The 19,163-nt window shown below is 64.6% G+C and overlaps 9 protein-coding genes across 9 annotated transcripts; 6 read left to right on the top strand and 3 right to left on the bottom strand.

Annotated features, from left to right (window-relative positions):
- Positions 1–4: 4 nt before the first annotated feature.
- JCM10292_005033 (uncharacterized protein) lies at positions 5–1,362 on the bottom strand (the record flags this gene model as incomplete). The annotated part of the gene is made up of 5 exons (XM_076652638.1): positions 5–387; positions 453–483; positions 549–649; positions 710–745; positions 816–1,362. 5 exons carry the CDS (start codon positions 1,360–1,362, stop codon positions 5–7), a joined length of 1,098 nt encoding a protein of 365 aa, XP_076501802.1.
- Positions 1,363–1,752: 390 nt separating this feature from the next.
- Positions 1,753–3,196, top strand: JCM10292_005032 (nicotinamide/nicotinic acid mononucleotide adenylyltransferase; the record flags this gene model as incomplete). The annotated part of the gene is made up of 5 exons (XM_076652637.1): positions 1,753–1,801; positions 1,953–2,419; positions 2,501–2,635; positions 2,695–2,816; positions 2,878–3,196. The coding sequence occupies 5 exons, from the start codon at positions 1,753–1,755 to the stop codon at positions 3,194–3,196; spliced, it is 1,092 nt and encodes a 363-aa protein (XP_076501801.1).
- A 697-nt stretch (positions 3,197–3,893) lies between these two features.
- Positions 3,894–5,068, top strand: SLC1 (1-acylglycerol-3-phosphate O-acyltransferase SLC1; the record flags this gene model as incomplete). Its single annotated transcript, XM_076652636.1, has 2 exons — positions 3,894–4,710; positions 4,791–5,068. 2 exons carry the CDS (start codon positions 3,894–3,896, stop codon positions 5,066–5,068), a joined length of 1,095 nt encoding a protein of 364 aa, XP_076501800.1.
- Positions 5,069–5,355: 287 nt separating this feature from the next.
- Positions 5,356–8,256, top strand: EMW1 (tetratricopeptide repeat-containing protein EMW1; the record flags this gene model as incomplete). The annotated part of the gene is made up of 1 exon (XM_076652635.1): positions 5,356–8,256. One exon carries the CDS (start codon positions 5,356–5,358, stop codon positions 8,254–8,256), a length of 2,901 nt encoding a protein of 966 aa, XP_076501799.1.
- Positions 8,257–8,395: 139 nt separating this feature from the next.
- On the bottom strand, positions 8,396–9,440 carry JCM10292_005029 (class I SAM-dependent methyltransferase; the record flags this gene model as incomplete). Its single annotated transcript, XM_076652634.1, has 3 exons — positions 8,396–8,860; positions 9,002–9,327; positions 9,395–9,440. The coding sequence occupies 3 exons, from the start codon at positions 9,438–9,440 to the stop codon at positions 8,396–8,398; spliced, it is 837 nt and encodes a 278-aa protein (XP_076501798.1).
- Positions 9,441–9,770: 330 nt separating this feature from the next.
- Positions 9,771–11,576, bottom strand: RMD5 (ubiquitin-protein ligase RMD5; the record flags this gene model as incomplete). The annotated part of the gene is made up of 4 exons (XM_076652633.1): positions 9,771–9,837; positions 9,947–10,101; positions 10,213–11,208; positions 11,283–11,576. 4 exons carry the CDS (start codon positions 11,574–11,576, stop codon positions 9,771–9,773), a joined length of 1,512 nt encoding a protein of 503 aa, XP_076501797.1.
- A 456-nt stretch (positions 11,577–12,032) lies between these two features.
- Positions 12,033–12,637, top strand: IES6 (Ies6p; the record flags this gene model as incomplete). The annotated part of the gene is made up of 3 exons (XM_076652632.1): positions 12,033–12,135; positions 12,223–12,290; positions 12,506–12,637. The coding sequence occupies 3 exons, from the start codon at positions 12,033–12,035 to the stop codon at positions 12,635–12,637; spliced, it is 303 nt and encodes a 100-aa protein (XP_076501796.1).
- Positions 12,638–17,175: 4,538 nt separating this feature from the next.
- On the top strand, positions 17,176–18,626 carry JCM10292_005026 (GAG-pre-integrase domain-containing protein; the record flags this gene model as incomplete). The annotated part of the gene is made up of 3 exons (XM_076652631.1): positions 17,176–17,385; positions 17,759–17,844; positions 17,909–18,626. The coding sequence occupies 3 exons, from the start codon at positions 17,176–17,178 to the stop codon at positions 18,624–18,626; spliced, it is 1,014 nt and encodes a 337-aa protein (XP_076501795.1).
- Positions 18,627–18,775: 149 nt separating this feature from the next.
- On the top strand, positions 18,776–19,063 carry JCM10292_005025 (uncharacterized protein; the record flags this gene model as incomplete). The annotated part of the gene is made up of 2 exons (XM_076652630.1): positions 18,776–18,861; positions 18,937–19,063. Coding segments are annotated over 2 exons (213 nt in total), but the record flags the coding sequence as incomplete, so codon positions are not given.
- Between the last annotated feature and the right edge of the window lie 100 nt (positions 19,064–19,163).

Genomic DNA, 19,163 nt, shown 5'->3' with positions numbered 1-19,163 from the left:
CGCGCTAGTGCGGCTTGACGCCACCGGTCACCTCGTCGTTCAGGTTCCGCACCTTCATCCACGCATTGGTCGACAGCGCCGGGTCGTAGCCTCTCGCCTCCCACCACCTCTGCGTCTCCTCCTTGTTGGCGACGCTGTCCTCGAGCGCCTCCTCGATGTCGAAGAAGCGGTACTCGATGTCGAGGCCGCTGTCGGCCCACCACTGGAGGGCGGCGACCTGCCCGTACTGGGTCGCGATGACGAGGACCTCCTTGTCGTACAGGAGCGAGTAGGACGAGTTCTTCCACCAGTTGAGCAGCGCAATGTTGCCCGACTTGGACAGCGTGTAGAGCGCCGTGCGCGAGTAGCGCACGGGGAGGCCCGACTTAGCCCACCAGTCGAGGCAGACTGCGAGGCGCGCCTTCGATCAGCTTGAGTGATCTTGTGGGGAGAGATGCTTGAATCGGACGTACCCGTCGTGCCCTCCATCGAGGCAAAGTCGAGCTGCGCGGTCGCCATAAACCTCAAGGTCAGCGCAGTTCATTGCTACAACGTCGAGATCTACGCACAACGTAGCCAATCTTAAGCGGTAGCCCGCTGTTCTTCCACCACTCAAGCGTGCCGAGCTGGCGCTTGAACGTGGCCGAGTCGAGCGCCGCGTCCGAGTAGTCTGTGTAGTGCGTGAAAATCAGCGGTGAGAACGAGAGTCACGCCACGAAACAGGACGCACGGAGAGGGAGGCCAGACTCGAGCCAGAAGTCGAGCACTGCGGGTGCGCACGTTCGTTAGTTCGAGAAGGTCGCCAGGCAGGGGTGGCGACGGCGAGAGAGACGCACTCTCAACCTGCCCGTGGCGGCTCGCCTCGTCGATGGCTTCTGCAGTGGTCTTTGCATCGGGGCGGAGGTGGAGGGGCGAGTCCTTTGCCCACTCGAGGACGGCGCGGCGGCCCCAGGCGCTGGCGACGACGGGGAGGAGGTGTTCGCACTGGGCGCGGAAGTGGTGCGGGTCGGCGCGGAAGAGGAGGTCGAGCTGGTCGACAAGGCTTAGGCGGAGCATGGCGCGTGCGCCCCACTGCGTCAGGAGCGCGTCGCCGTGTGCGCGGGCGTAGCGCAGCGGGACGAGCGACCGCGTGCTCGCGGCGCGGAGGATGGCCCAGTCGAGCGGCGTGGCAAACTCGAGCCAGGGCGCGGGGACGGGGAGCGCCGTGCGCACGCCCAGCGTCCGCGCGAGCTCCCAGTCGTGCGTGTGCTCGAGGACGAGCGAGACGAGTTCGGGTGGGAGCCGCCGCGATGCGCTCTTGTGCGGCGGCGTGGGTGGCAGTGGTGCTGGTGCTGCTGTTGCTGCTGCTGTGTGCACTGGTTCTGGCGGTGTCGCGCCTCCCATCGCTTGCGACGATGTGCTTGGAGAGAGCGAGGGAGCGGAAGAGGCGCCGGTTGCGTCGAGGCGATGCAGCGCGAGGTGAAGCTCCGGCTGACGTGGCAACCACCACAGCAGAGTCTAGACCTTTACCGTAGACTCGACCTCCATCGCTCGTCGGCTGGCGAAGCCGCAACTTCCGCTTCGCTCACTGCTCGACTCGCTCCGACAGAGAGCTGCCCCCGAGAGGTGCTCTTCGTCGCAGCATCCTCTGCACCCTCGCACGCTCGGATCGTCGACTCGTCCGCCCTCGATCCACGCGACTCGCCTCGGCCCGCAGCTTGATCTTGCCTCATCTCTCCGCCCTCTCCTCGCCGCTCGCTCGCTCGCACGGGCGCAGCACCACCCGCTGCCACGATGGACGGGCCCTACACCTTCCCGACGCACCGCCTCGCCCCCGTACAGGGTCAGTCGCTGCTCTCCTTTCGCCCGCATCGCGCCATCAGTTGGCCGTCTCCGCCCTTTCTCCGCCCGCACCCGTCCGCGGCCGCATCCTCACCGCGCCCGCGCTTGCCTGCAGCGAGATACTGACGATCTCGCTCTCCTGGATGCAACAGGCGCCGGCGATAAGACGCCGCTCGTCCTCGTCGCGTGCGGGTCCTACTCGCCCGTCACGTTCCTCCACCTGCGCCTGTTCGAGATGGCGCGCGACGACGCCCACTTCAACACCGAGTTCCAGGTCATCGGCGGCTACCTGAGCCCCGTCAACGACCGCTACAACAAGCTCGGCCTCGCGTCGGCAAAGCACCGCGTCGCCATGTGCGACCTCGCGTGCACCGACACGAGCGACTGGCTCATGGTCGACCCGTGGGAGGCCCGCCAGCCCCGCTACCTCCCGACCGCCCAGGTCCTCGACCACTTTGACCACGAGCTCAACACGGTCCGCGGCGGCGCAGACGTCGTCGTCACCGACCCGCACTCCGGCCGCACCCGCATCGAGAAGAAGCGCGTCCGCATCATGCTCCTCGCCGGCAGCGACCTCATCCTCACCATGTCTGAGCCCGGCGTATGGGCCGACAAGGACGTGCGTTTACGGCTTCTCCCCCCTTTCGTGTTGTCCCGCGCGCGCGGGACTCGGCGACTCACCTTCCCTCCTCTCGCGCAGCTGCACCACATCCTCGGCATCTACGGCTGCTACATCATCGAGCGTGCCGAGAGCGAGCTCGACCAGACCATCTTCTCGTCGTCATCCGTGCATTCACGCTCTCCGCTCGCACTGTATCGCCACAACATCCACATGGTTCGCCTCATTCCTCACCCTGCTGCTGCTCCGATCCCCTGACGCTTTCGCACACGCAGGTCGAGCAAACCGTGCGAAACGACGTCTCGTCGACGAAAGTGCGCCTCTTCATCCGCAAGGGCATGAGCGTAAAGTACCTGATCCCGAGTGTCGTCATCCGCTACATTACGCGGCACGGCCTGTGCGTTTCTCTTCGTGTCGCTTCTCTGGCTGCACACAAGAGCTGACGTCCTTTCGTGTAGATACCGCACGGCCGACCGCCGCCGCTCGTCGCTCGCCCAGGCAACACCCCCACCCGCGCCCGCCCACTCGGGCCCCAGCGCCGCCATCGCCGCCGCCTCTACCGGGCCGTCGAGCGCCGCCGAGGCCGTCATCGACGAGGAACGCGGGGACGAAGCCGGCGGGGCGGACGAGGCGGAGCGCGAGCGCGAGAAGGGGCGCGAGGAGGACCGCGGGCGGAGAGGCGGCGAGAGCCCCGCTGGGCTGCCATCCACCTCTGCGGCGGGCGCGGGCGCTGGGGCGGGCACGGCGCAGGAGGACACGGCGATGGAGTGTGCGTGAGGGTTGTGGCTCGGTGGTCTGCGTGTGTGTGTGGGTCTCTTTTCTGTGCTGTGCTTTTGGCTGTGCCCCTCTCTTCCCCCGTCCCTCGTTGTGTTACGACCCTCCCTTGTTTCCCCGAGTCTCTCGACTCGGTCCCCCCCCCCCTTCGTGCTTTCGGGACAGTGTCTCCTTCCCCTCACCGTGTCGATATCCCCCTCCGTTTCTGTGCTTGTACCCTCGCTCGCTCGCTCGCAACGACGAAGCGCGAAAACGGCGCCTTTTGCCGGTCTCTACTGTCGCTCTCCGAGTCTACTCCGCGCAGTGCAAAGCCTCCGAGCCGGCGTTGTAGCCGCATGCGTCTCATCGCCGGGCCGCCCGCTTCTCTTGCCGTCAGCCCGCTTTGCCTCGTCGCTCGCATCGGCTCAGAGCGCCGCTAATCCGCTCCGGTGAGTTTTCTTGCACCGAGTTGAGCCGGTCCTGCGCTGCCCTCGATGACCGCCGCTGACTTGGGATTCCTCCGCCCCATCCTTCCCCGCCTCGTCCTCTTCCCGCTCCTCTCGCCCGCACTGTGCACGGCGACGACTGTCACGGACTCGCTAACTGTGCTGCAATCTGCTCGGCACCTCGTCGCGCCCCGAACGATGCGCCGCAGCCCTCGACTCTGCCCCGAGCAACCCGGGGAGCTCGTCTTCGCCTGCGCGTGCACGCCGCAGAGTCCATGCCTGGGTGGCTCGGCGAGTGGCTCATTCCCGTCGCCTTCTGGTCCGCCGCGCTCGGCGCTCCGCTCATGCTCGCGCTCGCCCGCCTCGCGCCCGCCGCCGCCTCGTCCCCGTCGAGCAGCCCCGTCCTCGCCGCGTCGTACGCCCTCGCGTCGGTCCTCCCCGCCGTCATGCTCTCGCGCGTCTTTGCCCCCGTCCGCTACTACGTCCGCCTCACGACCTTCCTCCTCGGCGCCGCGGGCGCGTCGGCCGTCGGCGTCCTCTCGAGCCTCTTTATGACGCTCGCCGGGCGCCGCAGCGACATCCAGTGGCTCGTCGCGCGCACGTTCCGGTACAGCGTCGCGCCCGCGCTCGGCATCACGTTCCGCACCGAGGGCGAGGAGCACCTGCGCGACAACTGCCCCGCCGTCCTCGTCGGCAACCACCAGACGATGCTCGACCTCCTGTACCTCGGCGCCATCTTCCCCAAGAGCGCGACCATCATGGCCAAGCGCCAGCTGCAGTACGTGCCGTTCCTCGGCGCCTTCATGACGCTCTCGCGCGCCATCTTTATCGACCGCGCAAAGCGCTCGGACGCGATCGCCATCTTTGCCAAGGTCGCCGCCGAGATGAAGCGCAAGTCGCTGTCGCTCTTCATCTTTCCCGAGGGCACGCGCTCGGCGAGCGCCGTGCCCAACATGCTCCCGCTCAAAAAGGGCGCGTTCCACCTCGCCGTCCAGGCGGGCCTCCCCATCGTCCCCATCGTGTGCGAGAACTACGCCCACGTGTACCACGCCAAGGCGCGCCGCTTCAACGACGGCGAAATTGTCGTCCGCGGTGCGTCCGGCCTTCTCTCTCACTCTCTCAGTTTTCTTTTAAACCGGGACTGATGTCGCGCCGCACGGCCACGCACGCAGTGCTCCCGCCCATCTCGGTCGAGGGCTTCACGTCGTCGTCTGAGGACATTGCGCGCCTCGCCGAGCAGACGCGCGCGGCCATGCTCGCCGCGATCGAGCAGCTCGGGCGCGAGCGCCAGGCCAAGCTCGCCGCTGCTGCGGGTGGCGAGCGGGGCGAGCGGCAGGCGCTGCTTGCGGGGCAGGCGCAGGGTGCAAGTGAAGGGGACGGCGAGGGAGAGGGCGAGACGGCGAGTGCGAGGCTCGACGAGGCGCTCGAGCAGGACGAGGCGAGGTCATGAGGTGGCGGGCGGGTGCCGGTGTGCATAGAGGGCCGAGGCGAGGCAGGTAGACGGCGCAAGCAGTCGGTAGTAGTCGCGGTAGGCAGTACCAGGGATCTCTTGGGTTCTCTCCTGTAAACTCCGTGGACCTTGCGTAGCGCGGGTCAGTCAGCTTCACAAAGTTCGGAGAGGAGCGACTCGCCCTGTCCGCTCTCGCTCGCCTCGCATTCGCTGGAGAGCCTTGACTCGGGTGAGTGCACGTGCAGTGGCTCACTCGACTGTGCTCACACTCGCTCACGCCCCGCAGGATGGCGTCTGTCCTCTCTGCGGCCGAGAGTGCGCTCCTGCACCTCGTCGCTCCGCCCGACGCCGCCTCGCCGCTCGTGCGCGCAGCGTGTGCCGCGGAGTCCGGGCCCGTCCTCACGAGCGACCTCGCGCGCTCCGTCTTCCGCCTCGCCCGCGACGACGGCGCGCGGGTGCAGCTCGGAGTGCGCCTCCCCGCCGGCCTCGACGGCGACGCACGCGCGCAGGAGGACGTGCTTGCACTCGCCGTGGCCGCACTGCACGCGTACGCCCAGGTCAACTGGACCGGGCCCAGCCTCGCCCTCGCGCCCGCCGACCTCTTCGCCCCCGAAGACCGCGCCGCCGCTGCCGTCGACGACGGCGAGCTCAACGACGCCGCAATCGACCAGCTCGCACTCGCAGGCGAACCCGTGTACCACCTGAGCAAGAGCACCGCCTTTCTCGCCCTCGCCCTCCAGCTCCTCGGCCTCGTCCCCTCGCCCTTTGACCCGACTCCCTCGTCCTCTTCCGCCTCTGCCTCGCCCGCCAATGCCCTCCCCACCCGTCCATACGGCCTTCACTGGGCCACGCACCTCGAGTCGCTCGCGATCTGGCGCCTCCGCGCCGGCATCATGTGGCTCAAGGTCCTCGACGAGCCCGTCCCGCTCCCGGCCTTTGTCCCCGCCGACGCCGCCGCCGTGCGCGTGCGCCTCGCGCCCCACTCGAGCGACCGCGCGAGCGTCTCGCTCTCGCTCTCGCTCCTCGCGAGCCTCCTCAGCCGCGCGAGCCCGCACTCGACCGCCCAGAAGGAGGCGACCGTCCTCGCACAGAGCGCCGCGAGCGAGGCCCAGCTCGAGTGGGACTTGACCGGCCGCATGGGCAAGAAGACCAAGTGGCAGGTCGACGAGAAGACGCAGCTCGTCGTCCTCGCGCGCGACGGGACCTCGGACGCGCGCAAGGCTGCAGCAGACGCTGAGAAGGACGACGGCGTTGACGAGGCGGCGGCCAAGATCCCCGAGGTGCTCGCACTCAACGACGACACGCTGCTCGAGAAGACGGCGTTCACTGCGCAGGAGAACCAGGGCGACGCCAAGCCGGTCGGGACGGACCTCTCGTCGCTAGACCCGGCCGACCAGCCGCACATCTCGCCCTTCTCGCAGGCGGTCCTCCTCTCGCTCTCGCTCGCGACCCTCCCCGCCCCGACCTCGCTCATGCACCTCTCGGCCGACGTCCTCTCGACGTCGCAGATCTCGGCCTTTGTCGCGCGCGTGCTCGACGACCCGCAGAACTGGTCCGTCCACTCGATGGCGCTCCTCCTCCGCTGCCGCGGCGAGGCCGGCCGCTCGCGCACCGTCGAGCGCGGCGTGCTCCAGATGCAGGCCCTCGTCGACCAGCTCAAGGACGGCTCGCCGACCGAGATCTCGGCCATCTCGTCGGCCGTAAAGGCCGAGGACATGGCCGCCGCGCGCGACCGCCTCGCCCAGTTCCACGCGCTCGCGCTCCCGCCCGCGTGGGAGATGGAGCGCGAGCTCGCCGTGCGCTACATGTCGCTCGGCATTGTCAAGTCGGCGCTCGAGATCTTTACGCGCCTCGAGCTGTGGGAGGAGGTCGCGCGCTGCTGGATGACGCTCGAGCGCCCCGACCGTGGCGTCGACATCATCCGCGAGCTCCTCGAGGGGCAAAAGGCCGAGTCTGACGTCGTCATGAACGCGCGCAAGGGCGCCGGCGCGCGCACGTTCAAGGGCGGCGAGAAGCGCGAGGCCAAGCTGTGGTGCACGCTCGGCGAGCTCGAGCGCAAGCCCGAGCACTACGAGCGCGCGTGGGACGTCTCGGGTCACTCGTCGTCGCGCGCCCAGCGCTCGCTCGGCGCCGTCTACTTTTCGCAGAACGAGTGGGCAAAGGCGCGCGACGCGCTCCGCCTCGCGCTCGCCATTAACCCGCTCTTCCCGCGCACGTGGTTCATGCTCGGGTGCTGCGAGATGCGCCTCGAGGACTGGGCCGGCGCGCAGGAGGCGTTCGGCCGCTGCGTCGGGCTCGAGAACGAGGACGCAGAGAGCTGGAGCAACCTCGCGTCGTGCCACCTCCGCCGTGGCGAGCTCGAGGGCGACAAGGGCACGGGCGCGTTCGACGAGGACCTCGACGAGATTGACGAGGGCATCGACTCGACGGGGACGCGCATCGCTGTCGCTGCCGACGCAGAGGACGAGGAGGCCGCGCCGCAGGTCAAGCTGCCGTTCTCGCGCAAGCGCGCCGCGTTCCAGTGCCTGCGCCAGGCCATCAAGCACTCGTTCGACTCGTGGCGCCTGTGGTACAACTACATGGTCGTCGCCATGGACGTCGGCGAGCTGAGCGAGGCGTGCCGCGCCCTCGCCCGCATGGTCGGCATGCGCGTCAACCACGACGGCGAGAACGCCGTCGACCTCGAGGTGCTCGAGAAGCTCGTCGACGCCGTCACGCGCGGGCACGACGGCGAAGACTCGGGCGACGCCAACGCGACGGTCAACCCGAACGTCGGGCGCGGGCTGTACCGCCCCGTCGAGCACCTCATCTCCAACTCGATCCTCCCGCACGTCTCCAACTCGCCGCGCGTCTTCCTCGCCCAGGCCCGCCTCGCGCTGTGGCAGGGCGACTACGCGCTCGCGCTCGATGCCCACCTCAAGGCGTACCGGGCCGCCGTGGTCGGCAACGAGGCGATCGAACACGACCGCGCCGCGTTCGTCGAGGCCGTCGAGCGCGTCGAGACGGTTGTCACCATGCTCGAGAACCTCGGCGAGAAGGAGGCCAAGGACGGCAGCGGGCTCGTCGCGAAGGACTGGAAGTTTCAGGCGCGCAGTTTGGTCCGCACGTTCCTCGGCCGCACCAAGGACGCCTTTGCCGACGAGCCCGAGTACGAGCGTCTGAAGGACCTTGTCAAAGAGCTTCGGTAGATCCACTCGCTTCACCTGTCAGCTCTCTTTCCCCGTGCCTCTCTTCCCTTGTTGTCACCCATAGATCGTGTAGATGGTCCGCATGCATGCAAGCAACCGCAATAGTATCTTCTTCCTCTTTGAGGTTCTACTGTTATGTCTAATCCTTGCGCCGCGCGATGAAGAGGTCCGTCTCGTAAGGGTACGCGAAGACGCCCTCCTTCTCATCGATCCACTCTTTGCCGTCGCCGCGCCGGACCGTGTCGCGCAGCTTAATCTCGAGCTCCTTGCGCTGCTCGTCGCTGAGGGCCGTGATGTACGACTTGCTGAAGACGCGGTCGACAACGAGGTCTTCGTTTGTCGGCAGCGAACGGCGGAAGGCGGTGTGCTCCGGCGCAGTGAAGAGCTGGTCGTACTCGGCCTCCTGGTACAGCACCTTCCAGTATCCGTGGCGGTACTGCGGCGTGTCGGCCTCGAACTGCTCAAAGTGGTCGCGCAGCTGCGCGACCCACTGGACATTGCGGTCCTCGAGGTTCCAGATCAGCGCCCAGGCACCGCCGGGCTTTAACACGCGCGCAACCTCCTTTGCGGCGGGGAGCGGGTTGTGGCCGGTCCAGTGGAAGGCCTGTGGGCACGCGGAAGCAGGTCAGCCGAGTGTCTATATCAGCGCACTCATCGGCGAGACTCGCCTGCGCGATGACGACCTGTGTGAGAGCGCGATGTCAGTCGAAGAGTCCAGCAAGTCAGCAAGGATAGATGAACGCACGAGGTCTGCACTCGCATCCTCGACCGGGATGCGCTCGAACGTCCCGTCGACAATCTTGACGTCGATTCCGCCCTGCTCGACGTCCTTGAGCTTGTTCTCAAAGCCCTCGCGCATCCCCTCGCTCGGCTCGACGGCCAGCACGCTCCCGACTCGGCCGCTGTGCTCGGCGCTCTGCGCGGCGGCGACGAATCCGCGGGTGAAGAGGCCGGTGCCGGCCCCGAGCTCGACGACGCGGCTCTTCGAGTTGGGCGCGAGGAGCGAAAGAATCTGCGCATGCGCCTCGGCTGGGTAGTTCGGGCGTGCGCGGTCGTACAGGCCCGAAGAACCTGACATGTGGGGGTGATGGCTGTCAGCTCGCGCGCAGCACGCAAGGCTGTGCGGATGGGCACGCACCGCTCTTGCTGAAGTTAGTGGTTGCGAAGAGCTGGTGCTCGGCCATCTTGCGGGGTGGTGGAGCAATGAAGGTGCGCGAGAGATGAGGAAGGGAACGAGGAGGCGACGAGCGAGCAAGGCTTCTAAGTGCGTGTGCAAGCGGCCTGGGGTTCGCAGTAGCTCGTGAAACAGCTCGTACGAGCATACAGCGGGTTGGGGATGGCGGCGGTGAGGATGGTTCGACGCAAGAAGGCATGGACCTTGCTTGCCGAACCTCGCGGAGTCACTCCACTAAATTCGGCTCGCCCGAAGACACCCGCGAGCTGGTTGAAAAGATTTGCGAGGACAACAGGAGTGTGCGAGCTACAGCGAGAGAGACAGGAGAGGGAATGGCTGCTCAGAAATACACGCGAACGCAGGCGCTGAAGTGCGACACGACAGGGCAGTAGGGGCACTTGAGGGTCCTGCGGAGAGTGACGTAGTGTGAGTACTGCCCCATGACAGCGAACACGATGCACTGGCCGCAACGACGGCCGTTCGCAACGCGAATCGTCGGGTGGTGTCGCCACTCACGGAGTTCCCCTCGCGAGGCGCTGCAGACTCTCGCGGGCGATGACGTGTCCGCACGGCAAGAGCATGGGCGGGTTCTGCGACGTCGACTGCTCCTTGGAGACGGGGCAGGCGAAAATTGAGTGATATCGGTACGGAAGGGGCAGCGGGATCTCGACCTGCGAGCAAGCGAGTGATCACGTCAGCACTGCACCGCTAGACATGACTCGCCCTCACAGCTTGCGAGGCACTGCGCCAACGAGTAGGCGATTTCGGAGCGAGCGACGCACTGGCAGCTCGCCGACCGCGGTCCACTCCGTCTTCTTGTCCTTCATGACGGCGCGAACCTTCATGATCTTGGCCAATGCGCCGCCGCCGCCGACATCCGTCACGACGCTGAGCGGGCTGTCCCGCGGCAGCTCGAGCGCCGAGAGGTACGCCGCCGAGAAGGCGGCACAGAGCGCATCGACCGCTGCTCCCCCCGCCCCTGCGCCGCCCGAGCCGACATGCTGCGCAAAGAGCGCGCCGTATGGCGAGGCGAGCAGTCGCGGCAGAGGCAGGTACAGCGGCGAAGTGAGGAGCGCGCAGATGGTTGCGGACCTTGCGGGCGTCAGGAGGGCGCGGAAGTGCGCTCCGCCGTACGCGAGCGCGGCTTGCGCATGCGGATCGGGCGGAGGGTGCGCAGGCGCGCCGCCGGTGCCGTCGGTCGAGCGCAAGAGGGACGACTTGCGCCGCCGGAGGGGTGTTGCAGCTGCCGACGTGCCGGGCGCCGCGGCCGCCCCGAGCAGCGGTTCCGTCTCCATCGCGTTGGCGCCCGCCGCGCCCTCGCCCTCGCCCGAAGCGAGCACGAGGCGGATGAACTCCTCCTTGCGCAGCGCAAACTCGAGGTCGCCATCGGGATCCGCGTCCGGATGGTCCGCGACCCAGTCGAGCGCGTCGGTGCAGACGCCCTCGCGCAAGTCGGCGAGTACGGCGTGGAGGGTGCGGAGGGACTCGAGGAGGTCGGGCGAGAGCGCCGGCGGGGTCGGCGTGCCCGACTCGGCGAGGAACGTGTCGAGGGCGGAAAAGGCGCCGAGGCGCGCGAGGTGGATCGCGATGGTCTCGTTGAGCGCGGCGACCGCGTCGGGCCGGCTGAAGGGAGTGTCTACGGAGACGGAGCCGGTCGGGGCGGGAGGCGCTGGAGGAGCTCCAGCGGGCGAGAGGGCGAGGAGGGCCGGGTGGAGCGTCGAAGGTGGGGGCGGTGCAGGCGGGGCGGGAAAGAGCGGTGGTGGCGGACCGGAGAACTTCTGCGGGTGCAGTGCAGGCACGTCAGCCACGCTGGTTCGCCGTGCAGGGCGAGGAACGAGAGAGAAGGACGGGCCTTGTCGACGGTCTTTGCGAGTTTTGAGACGGCGGTGCCCCAGTCCTTGTGCGCCTGTGCGCTCTTGGCATTGGCGGTCTTTACGAACGAGCTGAGCGGGAGAAGCTCGTCTGCAGGGCTCGGGGCGGGGAGGGCGAGGTCGGGACGAGGTGGGGCGGGGGCGACGAGGTGGGCGCGGGCGCGCTCGAGGCGGGCGAGGATGGCGTCGACGTTGGCGAGGTCGAGGCGGTGCGCGGCGTGCGCGGCTGCTGCGACCGCGTCGAGCTCGGCCGGGAGCGGATCGAGCGACGCCATGGCGAGAGCGAACGAGACGCGGAGGAGGAACCCTGGCCTGCACCCTCGAGCACTCGCGATGTGAGTGGGACAGGAGCCAGACAGAGCGGGCCCACACTCACCCACACCACGCACGCAGGGCACCCACCCCGCCCGCACCTCCCGCCGACCGCGCAACCTCGTCTCCTGCCCCGACCGTCAGTCCTCGCCCATTCCCGTGCACGCGAGCCGCGCCCAGACTGACTGTGCACGCCTCCCACGCAGCTCACAGCCGAAGAGTGCTCGTACGCCGACGTCCCTCGCCCGTTCAAGAACCCCTACTACAACCGCCAGGGCGCACCCGGAAAGCGCAACAAGTCGCTCAAGCAGATCCTCGCCCTCGAGCGCGAGCGCGCAGACCGCCTCCTCGAGCAGCGCAAGCAGCAGGTCCTCGCCGCCATCCGCGAGGAGCGCGGCGAGCCCCCCGCCGCCGACCCCATGCAAATCGACGGCGCCGCCGTCGAGCAGCAGCCTGCGCCCGTCCCCAACGACCCCGAGACCGAGCGCAGGCTCCAGGAGGCCTTCCAGCAGGTCATCAGCTGTGCGTGCGCGCTCCCCGAGCTCGACGGCTGTCGGCTTCACATCAATCTTCCAGTGCTGACCGCTTCGACGCACTGCGCTCGCTTAGACTCGTCCGTCGAAGCGCCGCCCTCGCTCATGCCGCAGAAGCGCTACTGCGACATCACTGGACTCGAGGTGCGCTCTCTTCACCCTGTGGATTGCTCGCAGATGGGCAAGTACCGTGTTGGAAAGGAGGTGCCGTTCCGCGCGCGTCTTGCGGAACTCGTCGCGTCCCTCTCGCTCAGCGCAACGCCCTGTCAAGCATGCTGGCGGTCATTCAACAACGCTTCCTCGAGCATCTGCGCGCAACAAGCTGACCTGGCTCCCGCATGCCCCCCTCTCGCCTGCAGGCGAAATACACCGACCCAAAGTCGACCCTGCGTTACCACAACCCAGAGGTGTACGACATCCTCCGCACCTTCCAGCCGGCTGTCATTCAGGCCTACCTGGCGGTGAGGGGACAGGGTGTCGTGTTGCGCTGAAGTGGACGGGTCAAGAGGTGCGCGTCGCATGGTCCGCGTCACAGTCCTTCAGCTCACCATGTTCTTTTGCCCAGGTTGACGCCACACGAGGACTCTTCTGCAGAACACGCCAGCTTGTTGTTGTTGTATCAACTGACTCTGCTTGCTCTTCTCGCAACGTGTGAGAGCGGCTTCTTGTGCCCTGTTTGTTATTCATACAGCACCTTCCACCGTGCACTGCTGCTGGCCGGCTGTCGTAACAGGGCATTGCATCTGTGGAGGCTGGAGAAGGACTAACTCAATCATGTGATCACTCTGTGACACGGTAATCCGAGCAAATCCGAGCAATACCACCATGCCTCCTCGCCCTCGACATCACCGAGACGGTTTCGCGCCGCTTCGAGGCGTTCCTCGTATGATTCTTTGCCACTGAATCTCAGGGCCTTGTGCATAAACCGGCAATTCAAGCTTGACTTGCTCAGCGCAGGCAGATAACCCGGCAGCGCATCTTCAGGTGGGACCTCAAGCAAAATGCCTCACTCTATCCGTGCAAGCAGTCAGCACTGCAGAGGTGAGCAAAGTAATAAAGGAAGCGCACCACAGAGATGCGCAAGCTGCTCAGGAGCAAGGACCAGGGTTGGCGAGTTCCGGTGGCCTTCAGTGTTGCTCGCATTGAAGCGGAACATGCCCGGTGTGTCTTGAGCTTTGAGGTTGACGCGCAGCATGTGTCTCAAGTACTGGCAATGGATGAGGAGCAAGATTGCGGTTTTGAATGTCAGCGGCGCTCATGTATAGCAGAGTCTGCATATGAGAAAGAGACCTAAAAGAAAGATCTGCCTATGGGAAAACCCAAACCCCTTTGCCGGTCATGTCATGAGGTGACAGAAGGAAGATCTGCCTGTAAGCAAGAAAGTCTCTGAGAGGGCCAAACTTTTTTGTGTCAGGCCGTTCCCGCCGCTCTCAACCACAACATTCATTGGCTTGCGTAGCAGCAATTGTTGGCCTCTAGCTGCTGTGCCTGTGCCGTGGGCTCCTCTGTGTTCTCACGTCTGCGCCAGGTCAGCCATCTGCAGGCTCCACGCCGCTTACCCAACGAGTGGGCGGATAGCTCAAGATGTGTAGCCTCAATGTGCTCGGACATGACCACAATCCGCTCAGCCGCTTTGGGCCAGCCGCTGATTGCTCCAACACTTACTTCAATTTCAGCAAAGAAGAGTGATATCCGGTGGTGCAGACAGTTGGGCAGGCTGGCGAGGGCAAAGGGGGGGAGCAGCGGGTGCTCGATGCTGGCGAATGGCACCCTCAACATCTGTGGGTGCCGCAAGGCTGGCTCAGGGAGCGCAGGGAAGCGGTGGCAAAGATGTGAAATGTTGTGACAGCTGTCTGCCCCGGTTGCATTGCTGCCAGTTCACCCGAGCCTCCCGCTGACCTCTTCCTGTGGTCTTGCCGTTCCCTTCCCTGTTAGCAACTTGTCCTTGCATACAACACTGCTTCTCTGTCCTGTGCCAAGTCAAGCAGCGCGTCTGCTCACACCTGCGCCACACTGTGCCGCCAACCTGTGTGCCACCCCAGTTTAGCCGTGTCTGTTCACGCAGCCAGCTTTGACCTTGATTTTGTGTTTTTTGATGCCTCCAGATGTGTTCTGTGGGCATAGCAGCCACAGCACCCAGCTTGTAATCGATTGTAATTGGGCAACGCCCACCACCTCTCCCTAAAATTTCAGGCTGCCGGTCCATCTGCCTGAAACAAGTAGAAGCTTCCCTTTGCACTTCTCTTGCTGCCTGTGAACACACTTACTTGCTCAGGCCCCTCTGCTTGCTCTCTTGTCTGTTGCCTCATCCCACGCCGCCTGTCTCCCTCTCAGTGCACCTCCTTTGGAGATTGTTGCTCGTCAGGGCAAACCTGGGCATCTGCGCAGTATATTTCACAACTCTGCTGTGCCCAACTGTGCTATCTCTTTGTTGTTTGGGTCTTATTCCATGGCATTGACACTCTGCAGCACGTGCTGCTCTGCCAACGCCGCAAGCAGGTGGATGCGAGCCTTGGCTGTGGCTCTTTGAGGCTTGCTGCCTGCCTGTCCACCTGCCTGTCTGCCTCTCAATCTGCGCCTGGCGCACTTGCTTCTGTTGCTTTGAATGCATGGTCAGGTGCACAAGTGCCTCAAAAGCTGCGCAGCCTGCCATGCATACAAGTCCTGCTGTGATACTGCAACAACAGCCTTGTCCAGCAGCTTGTCCAAGAAATGCAGCTTGTCATTTGCTCACTGCCTAGTCTGCAATGTCAAACACCTGTACAAGCCTTGGAGGCCGGCCTTGCATGGGATGTCCTGACTTGACCCCACTAAACTGTGTCCACGTAGGCCTGCAGTGTGCTGCGCCGCCCTTCCTGCTTGTGAGACAGTCAGATCTGATTTCTGCACAGTAGAACAAGAGCAAGGCAGCAAAACATGCACATTACTGCCACAGGAGGCGCAAACAGTCCTGTCTTGAGCAAACAGCTGCAGCAGCAGCAAGGCAGACCACAGTGCAAGAAACAGTGAGGTGATGCAGTGCAGTGTCAATAGGCTGCTTGCAGCAAGCAAAGGGTGCTGACAAACCTGAGCAAAGTGGGAATCACTTGACAAACTGAAAGCACCTGGCTGCTTGGCAAAGGCATTGACACTGAAACACAACAGCAACAGGATGAAGCTGTACTTTCAACTGTACTACACAAGTTATCTGGGGTCACAGCAAGTTGAGCAGTGAGCCAGCACAAGTTGAGCTGCAAGAAGCCCAGATTGACGCGTCTAGGCCAGCTTGGCTGAGTTGAGACCTGGTTGGCAGATATGACTGTGAGAGGTGCTTGGCTTTGGGCTGTGTTGCAAATATTGAGCTGTGGCAACAGGAAGTAGCAAGCAATGTGAGTGAATGACCAAGCCCTCTGCATGCATAGCACATTCCAGAGGTCAGCATTGTGCCGTTGGTGTTGACTGCAGCAGGAAGGAGCAAGTTTCAAGCAGAGGCAATTGTTGCTGGAAGCGCCCTCTGCAGCAAGGAGGCTATCAATACTTGCCTGAGCCGGCAGGGCACCATTTTCTGTGAAAGAGAATGATCCAGCAGCTTCACCTGTTGGTTGCAGGTTTGAGTCCGGCTCTGCCCTCTCTTTTGATGCTAGCACCCCTCAGGATTGAGAACCATTCCCCTCGTATTGCCCTCTCCTGTCTGGCAAATCTCCTCTTCTCCCTTGCGTTTCTCATCTTGCCCTGTCTGGGAGCAGCTCTGTCTTGTGTTGTATTTTTCAAACGGATAGCTCTATATTGCTAGCTTGCAGTTTTTTTTTTCTCTCTCTGTGCCTGGAAGCAGCAAGCAGTAGGCAAGGAGACAGACTGAACTTTTAGAGCCGGCTTGCAAGTGCCCCCTCTGCTGCCGCGCTTGCGACATCTGCCGGCATCATTGTTCCCTTGCGCCCGGCTTGCCTGCCCTGGTGCTGGGCCTTTAGCTGCACATGCTGATTGCCACGCTAGGCCATTGTGTCATGACAAGCGCATTGCTATGGTCTGCAGCTGTCAGCAAGTGGGTGCAAGCCTCAATTGATGATGGGCATAAATCATCAAATCTGCTATTTCATCAATCATTGTCTCCTGCGCGTCTGCCTCTATCACAACTAGGTTTGAATTGCAAGCACAATGCGCACGCGCGCTGGTCAAAGGTCCAGGACTAGATTCAGCCACTCAATGTGGAGAGGGCCTTCTGCCTCTTTGTGCGCTTCTGCTTCCTCTTGCTCTCAACAGCATTCTTGGTGTTGCTGCGCCTCCGGCAGCGCAGCCTTAAGGTCGCCGTCCGGTCGGTCACTCCCATTCCAGGTGCTGATGGTGCAGTGGTCTTCGCGCGGTAGGCCGGCAGGGCATTTCCTGTGGCCTCAAGACAACCATTGCCGTGTCTAGCCCCACCTCGCTCCTGAGCACCGACACCATTTTCAGAGTCATGCGGAGGAGATCCTCTGCACAAGCTTGTCTGCGTCGTCTTTTGCTCTCGCCGCCGCTGCCCCCTCGGCCCCTTCCTCATCTCTGCCGTTCAAGCAACCCCCGCCGTCCCCCTGCCTCAACTGCCAGAGCAACCACTGGCGCCGGCGCTGCCTACAGCAACCCAAAGGTCGCCTCGCGCGCGCGGCTCCGCAGCCTGCCCCCGCCGCTGCCCCTTCCGCCGGCCTCGCTTCCCTCGCGTCCCTCGCCGACGTGCTCGGCAGCGACGACGGCGTCGGAGGCTGGCTCAGCGCCGTCCGCCCCGCCCCGCCCGGCGCTCCCTCCTTCCTGACCCTCGACAGCGGCGACATGCACACCATGTGCGGCGACGCAAGCTTCTTCTTAGCGCTGGTGGCCTGCTCGCCTACGCCCGTGGGGGCATCGACGCGCAGGACGCGATCAAGGTAACGGGCGTCAGCTTGCTCTACTGCAGCTCAAGAACGGCACGCGGATCAACATCAAGTGCGCTTTCCTTGTTCCTGGGATCGCCGCCACGCTCGTCTAGGCGTCGCAACTCTTTGAAAATCACGGCATCAAGGCCGGCAAAGCCGCACAACTGATGCGCAACAAGAAGGTCATCGCGACCGGGTCCCGCACCGCGTCGGGTCCCTACACGCTCGACGGCGTCCTCGCCAAGCCCGCACCCGTGGCGTCCGCTCTGCTCGCCTCGTCTGCGACCGAGCTGACGACCTGGCATCGTCGACTTGCCCACGTCTCGCCCCGCGCCATCGATTCCCTCAGCCAGTCAGACCACGTGACGGGACTCAGCGTGTCATAGGGAGACGGATCGAGCTGTAGCGCACATTGCAACGCATGTGACGCCGCTCGCTCCACTCGTCTCCCGTTCCCATTGTCAAACCGCGAGACGTCAGCGCACCTCGAGCTCTTGCACACGGACGTCCTCACGATCAACGTCCCGTCGAAGACCGGTCTCCGGTACGTTGTTAGCGTTGTCAACGACCACTCGAAACTGCTGTGGACGTTTGCCCTTGCCACCAAGTTGTCAGCAGAAGTCCTCGCGGCTTCAGCGCTTTGAGACTTGCGCAGAACTCAAGTACAAGCGACAACGGGGGCAAGTACACCAGCGTTGCACCGCCAAACACGGCATCACCCTCAAACCGACATGTCCGTACTCACCGCAGACGAACGGCATCGCCGAACGCGTCAACAGTACCATCTTCGAAGGCGTACTGAGTTTCTTCCAGCAATTCCAAGCGCCAAAGGACCTGTGGGCAGAGGCACTTGCCGCTTTCACCCGCGAAGAAGCGCTCGCCGCACGCTGCGCTCAACAGACGCGGACCGCTCTCCATCTGGCGCGGCAAGCGAGTCCGCGTCGACCACCTCCGGGTCTGGGGCTGCCGAGCATGGCACACCATCACCCACGGTCGCGCCAAGCTTGACGCCCGCGCGATCCCGCTCGTCTTCGTCGAGTACGACGGCAACACGGCGGCGTATCTGCTGTTCGAGCCGAGAAGCGGTCGCATCATCCGGTTACGATACGCCAGGTTTGTCAAGCACAAGTTTCCTTCTGCTAACTCCGCGCCGACGGCTGCCGCCCCCACAGCGGCCGGCGAAGCGCTCATCTTCACGTCAGCAAACCTCCGCGTCAATGCGCGGCCCGCACTGCAGGTCGCAGACCCGGCGCCGTCGACACCGGCCCCGACTCGCTTCCGTCACGTTGACGTGCGCAGGCCGGTGCACGTTCGCGCGCTAGTATCGTCTACGCCGCCCGCGTCTCCGCCGCCTGCCGCGCAGGACCCGCCGTCCTCACCGGACCCGCTTGACTTCCTCTCTGATCCCTTCTTGTTGGATGTCATTGCCCTCGCCGCCGCCGCCGGCAACTCGCTCTCGGCCTCGGACGACGCATTCGCACTCCCGACGTCGGACCCCCGCAGCCAGGCTGAAGCGGTGCGCGACGTCGACGCCGATTCCTGGCGCCAGGGCGAGCACAACAAGTTCACATTGCTGCGACACGAGTATGGCGTCTACCACATCATCGACCGCGACTGACCCCTGCCGGGCGCCAAGCTCCTCAGGTGCCGGTTTGTCTACCCCGGCAGAAGGACCAGCACAGCAAGGTCACGGGCCACAAAGTCCGCCTTGTCCCGCAAGGGTTCTTCCAGGGGCCCGGCGTCAGCTTCCGCCAGACCTTTGGCCCCATGGCAAATTTCACCTCCATCTGCACCCTGCTCGCCCTCGCAGCCCGCGGCAATCTCTTCGTGCACCAGGCCGACGTCGACAAGGCGTACCTCCACGGCGAACTCAATGAGGAACTCTAGCTGCGGATCCCCAACGGCATTGACGACCCCTCGCTTGCCAGCAAGGTGCTCAAGCTCGACCGCGCGCTCTACGGCCTCAAGCAGGCCGGACAGGTGTGGGACCACCGCATCCACGCCTCGCTCGAGCAGCTCGGCTACACGCGTACCAAGTCCGACGCTTACATCCATGTCAGGAGCGAGGGGGGGGGGGGGGGGGGGGGGGGATAAAACAAATTTATGCCGGGCGACCACACACCAGTCCGATACTACGGCCGGCCTAGAGGCATAT

The sequence above is a fragment of the Rhodotorula paludigena genome (genome assembly GCF_050403205.1).
Source record: "Rhodotorula paludigena JCM10292 DNA, Rt_paludigena_JCM10292v1_ctg84, whole genome shotgun sequence".
Taxonomy (NCBI): Eukaryota; Fungi; Basidiomycota; class Microbotryomycetes; order Sporidiobolales; family Sporidiobolaceae; genus Rhodotorula; species Rhodotorula paludigena.
Note: the sequence above shows the minus strand (reverse complement) of the source record. Positions and strands in the feature narration are given on the sequence as shown.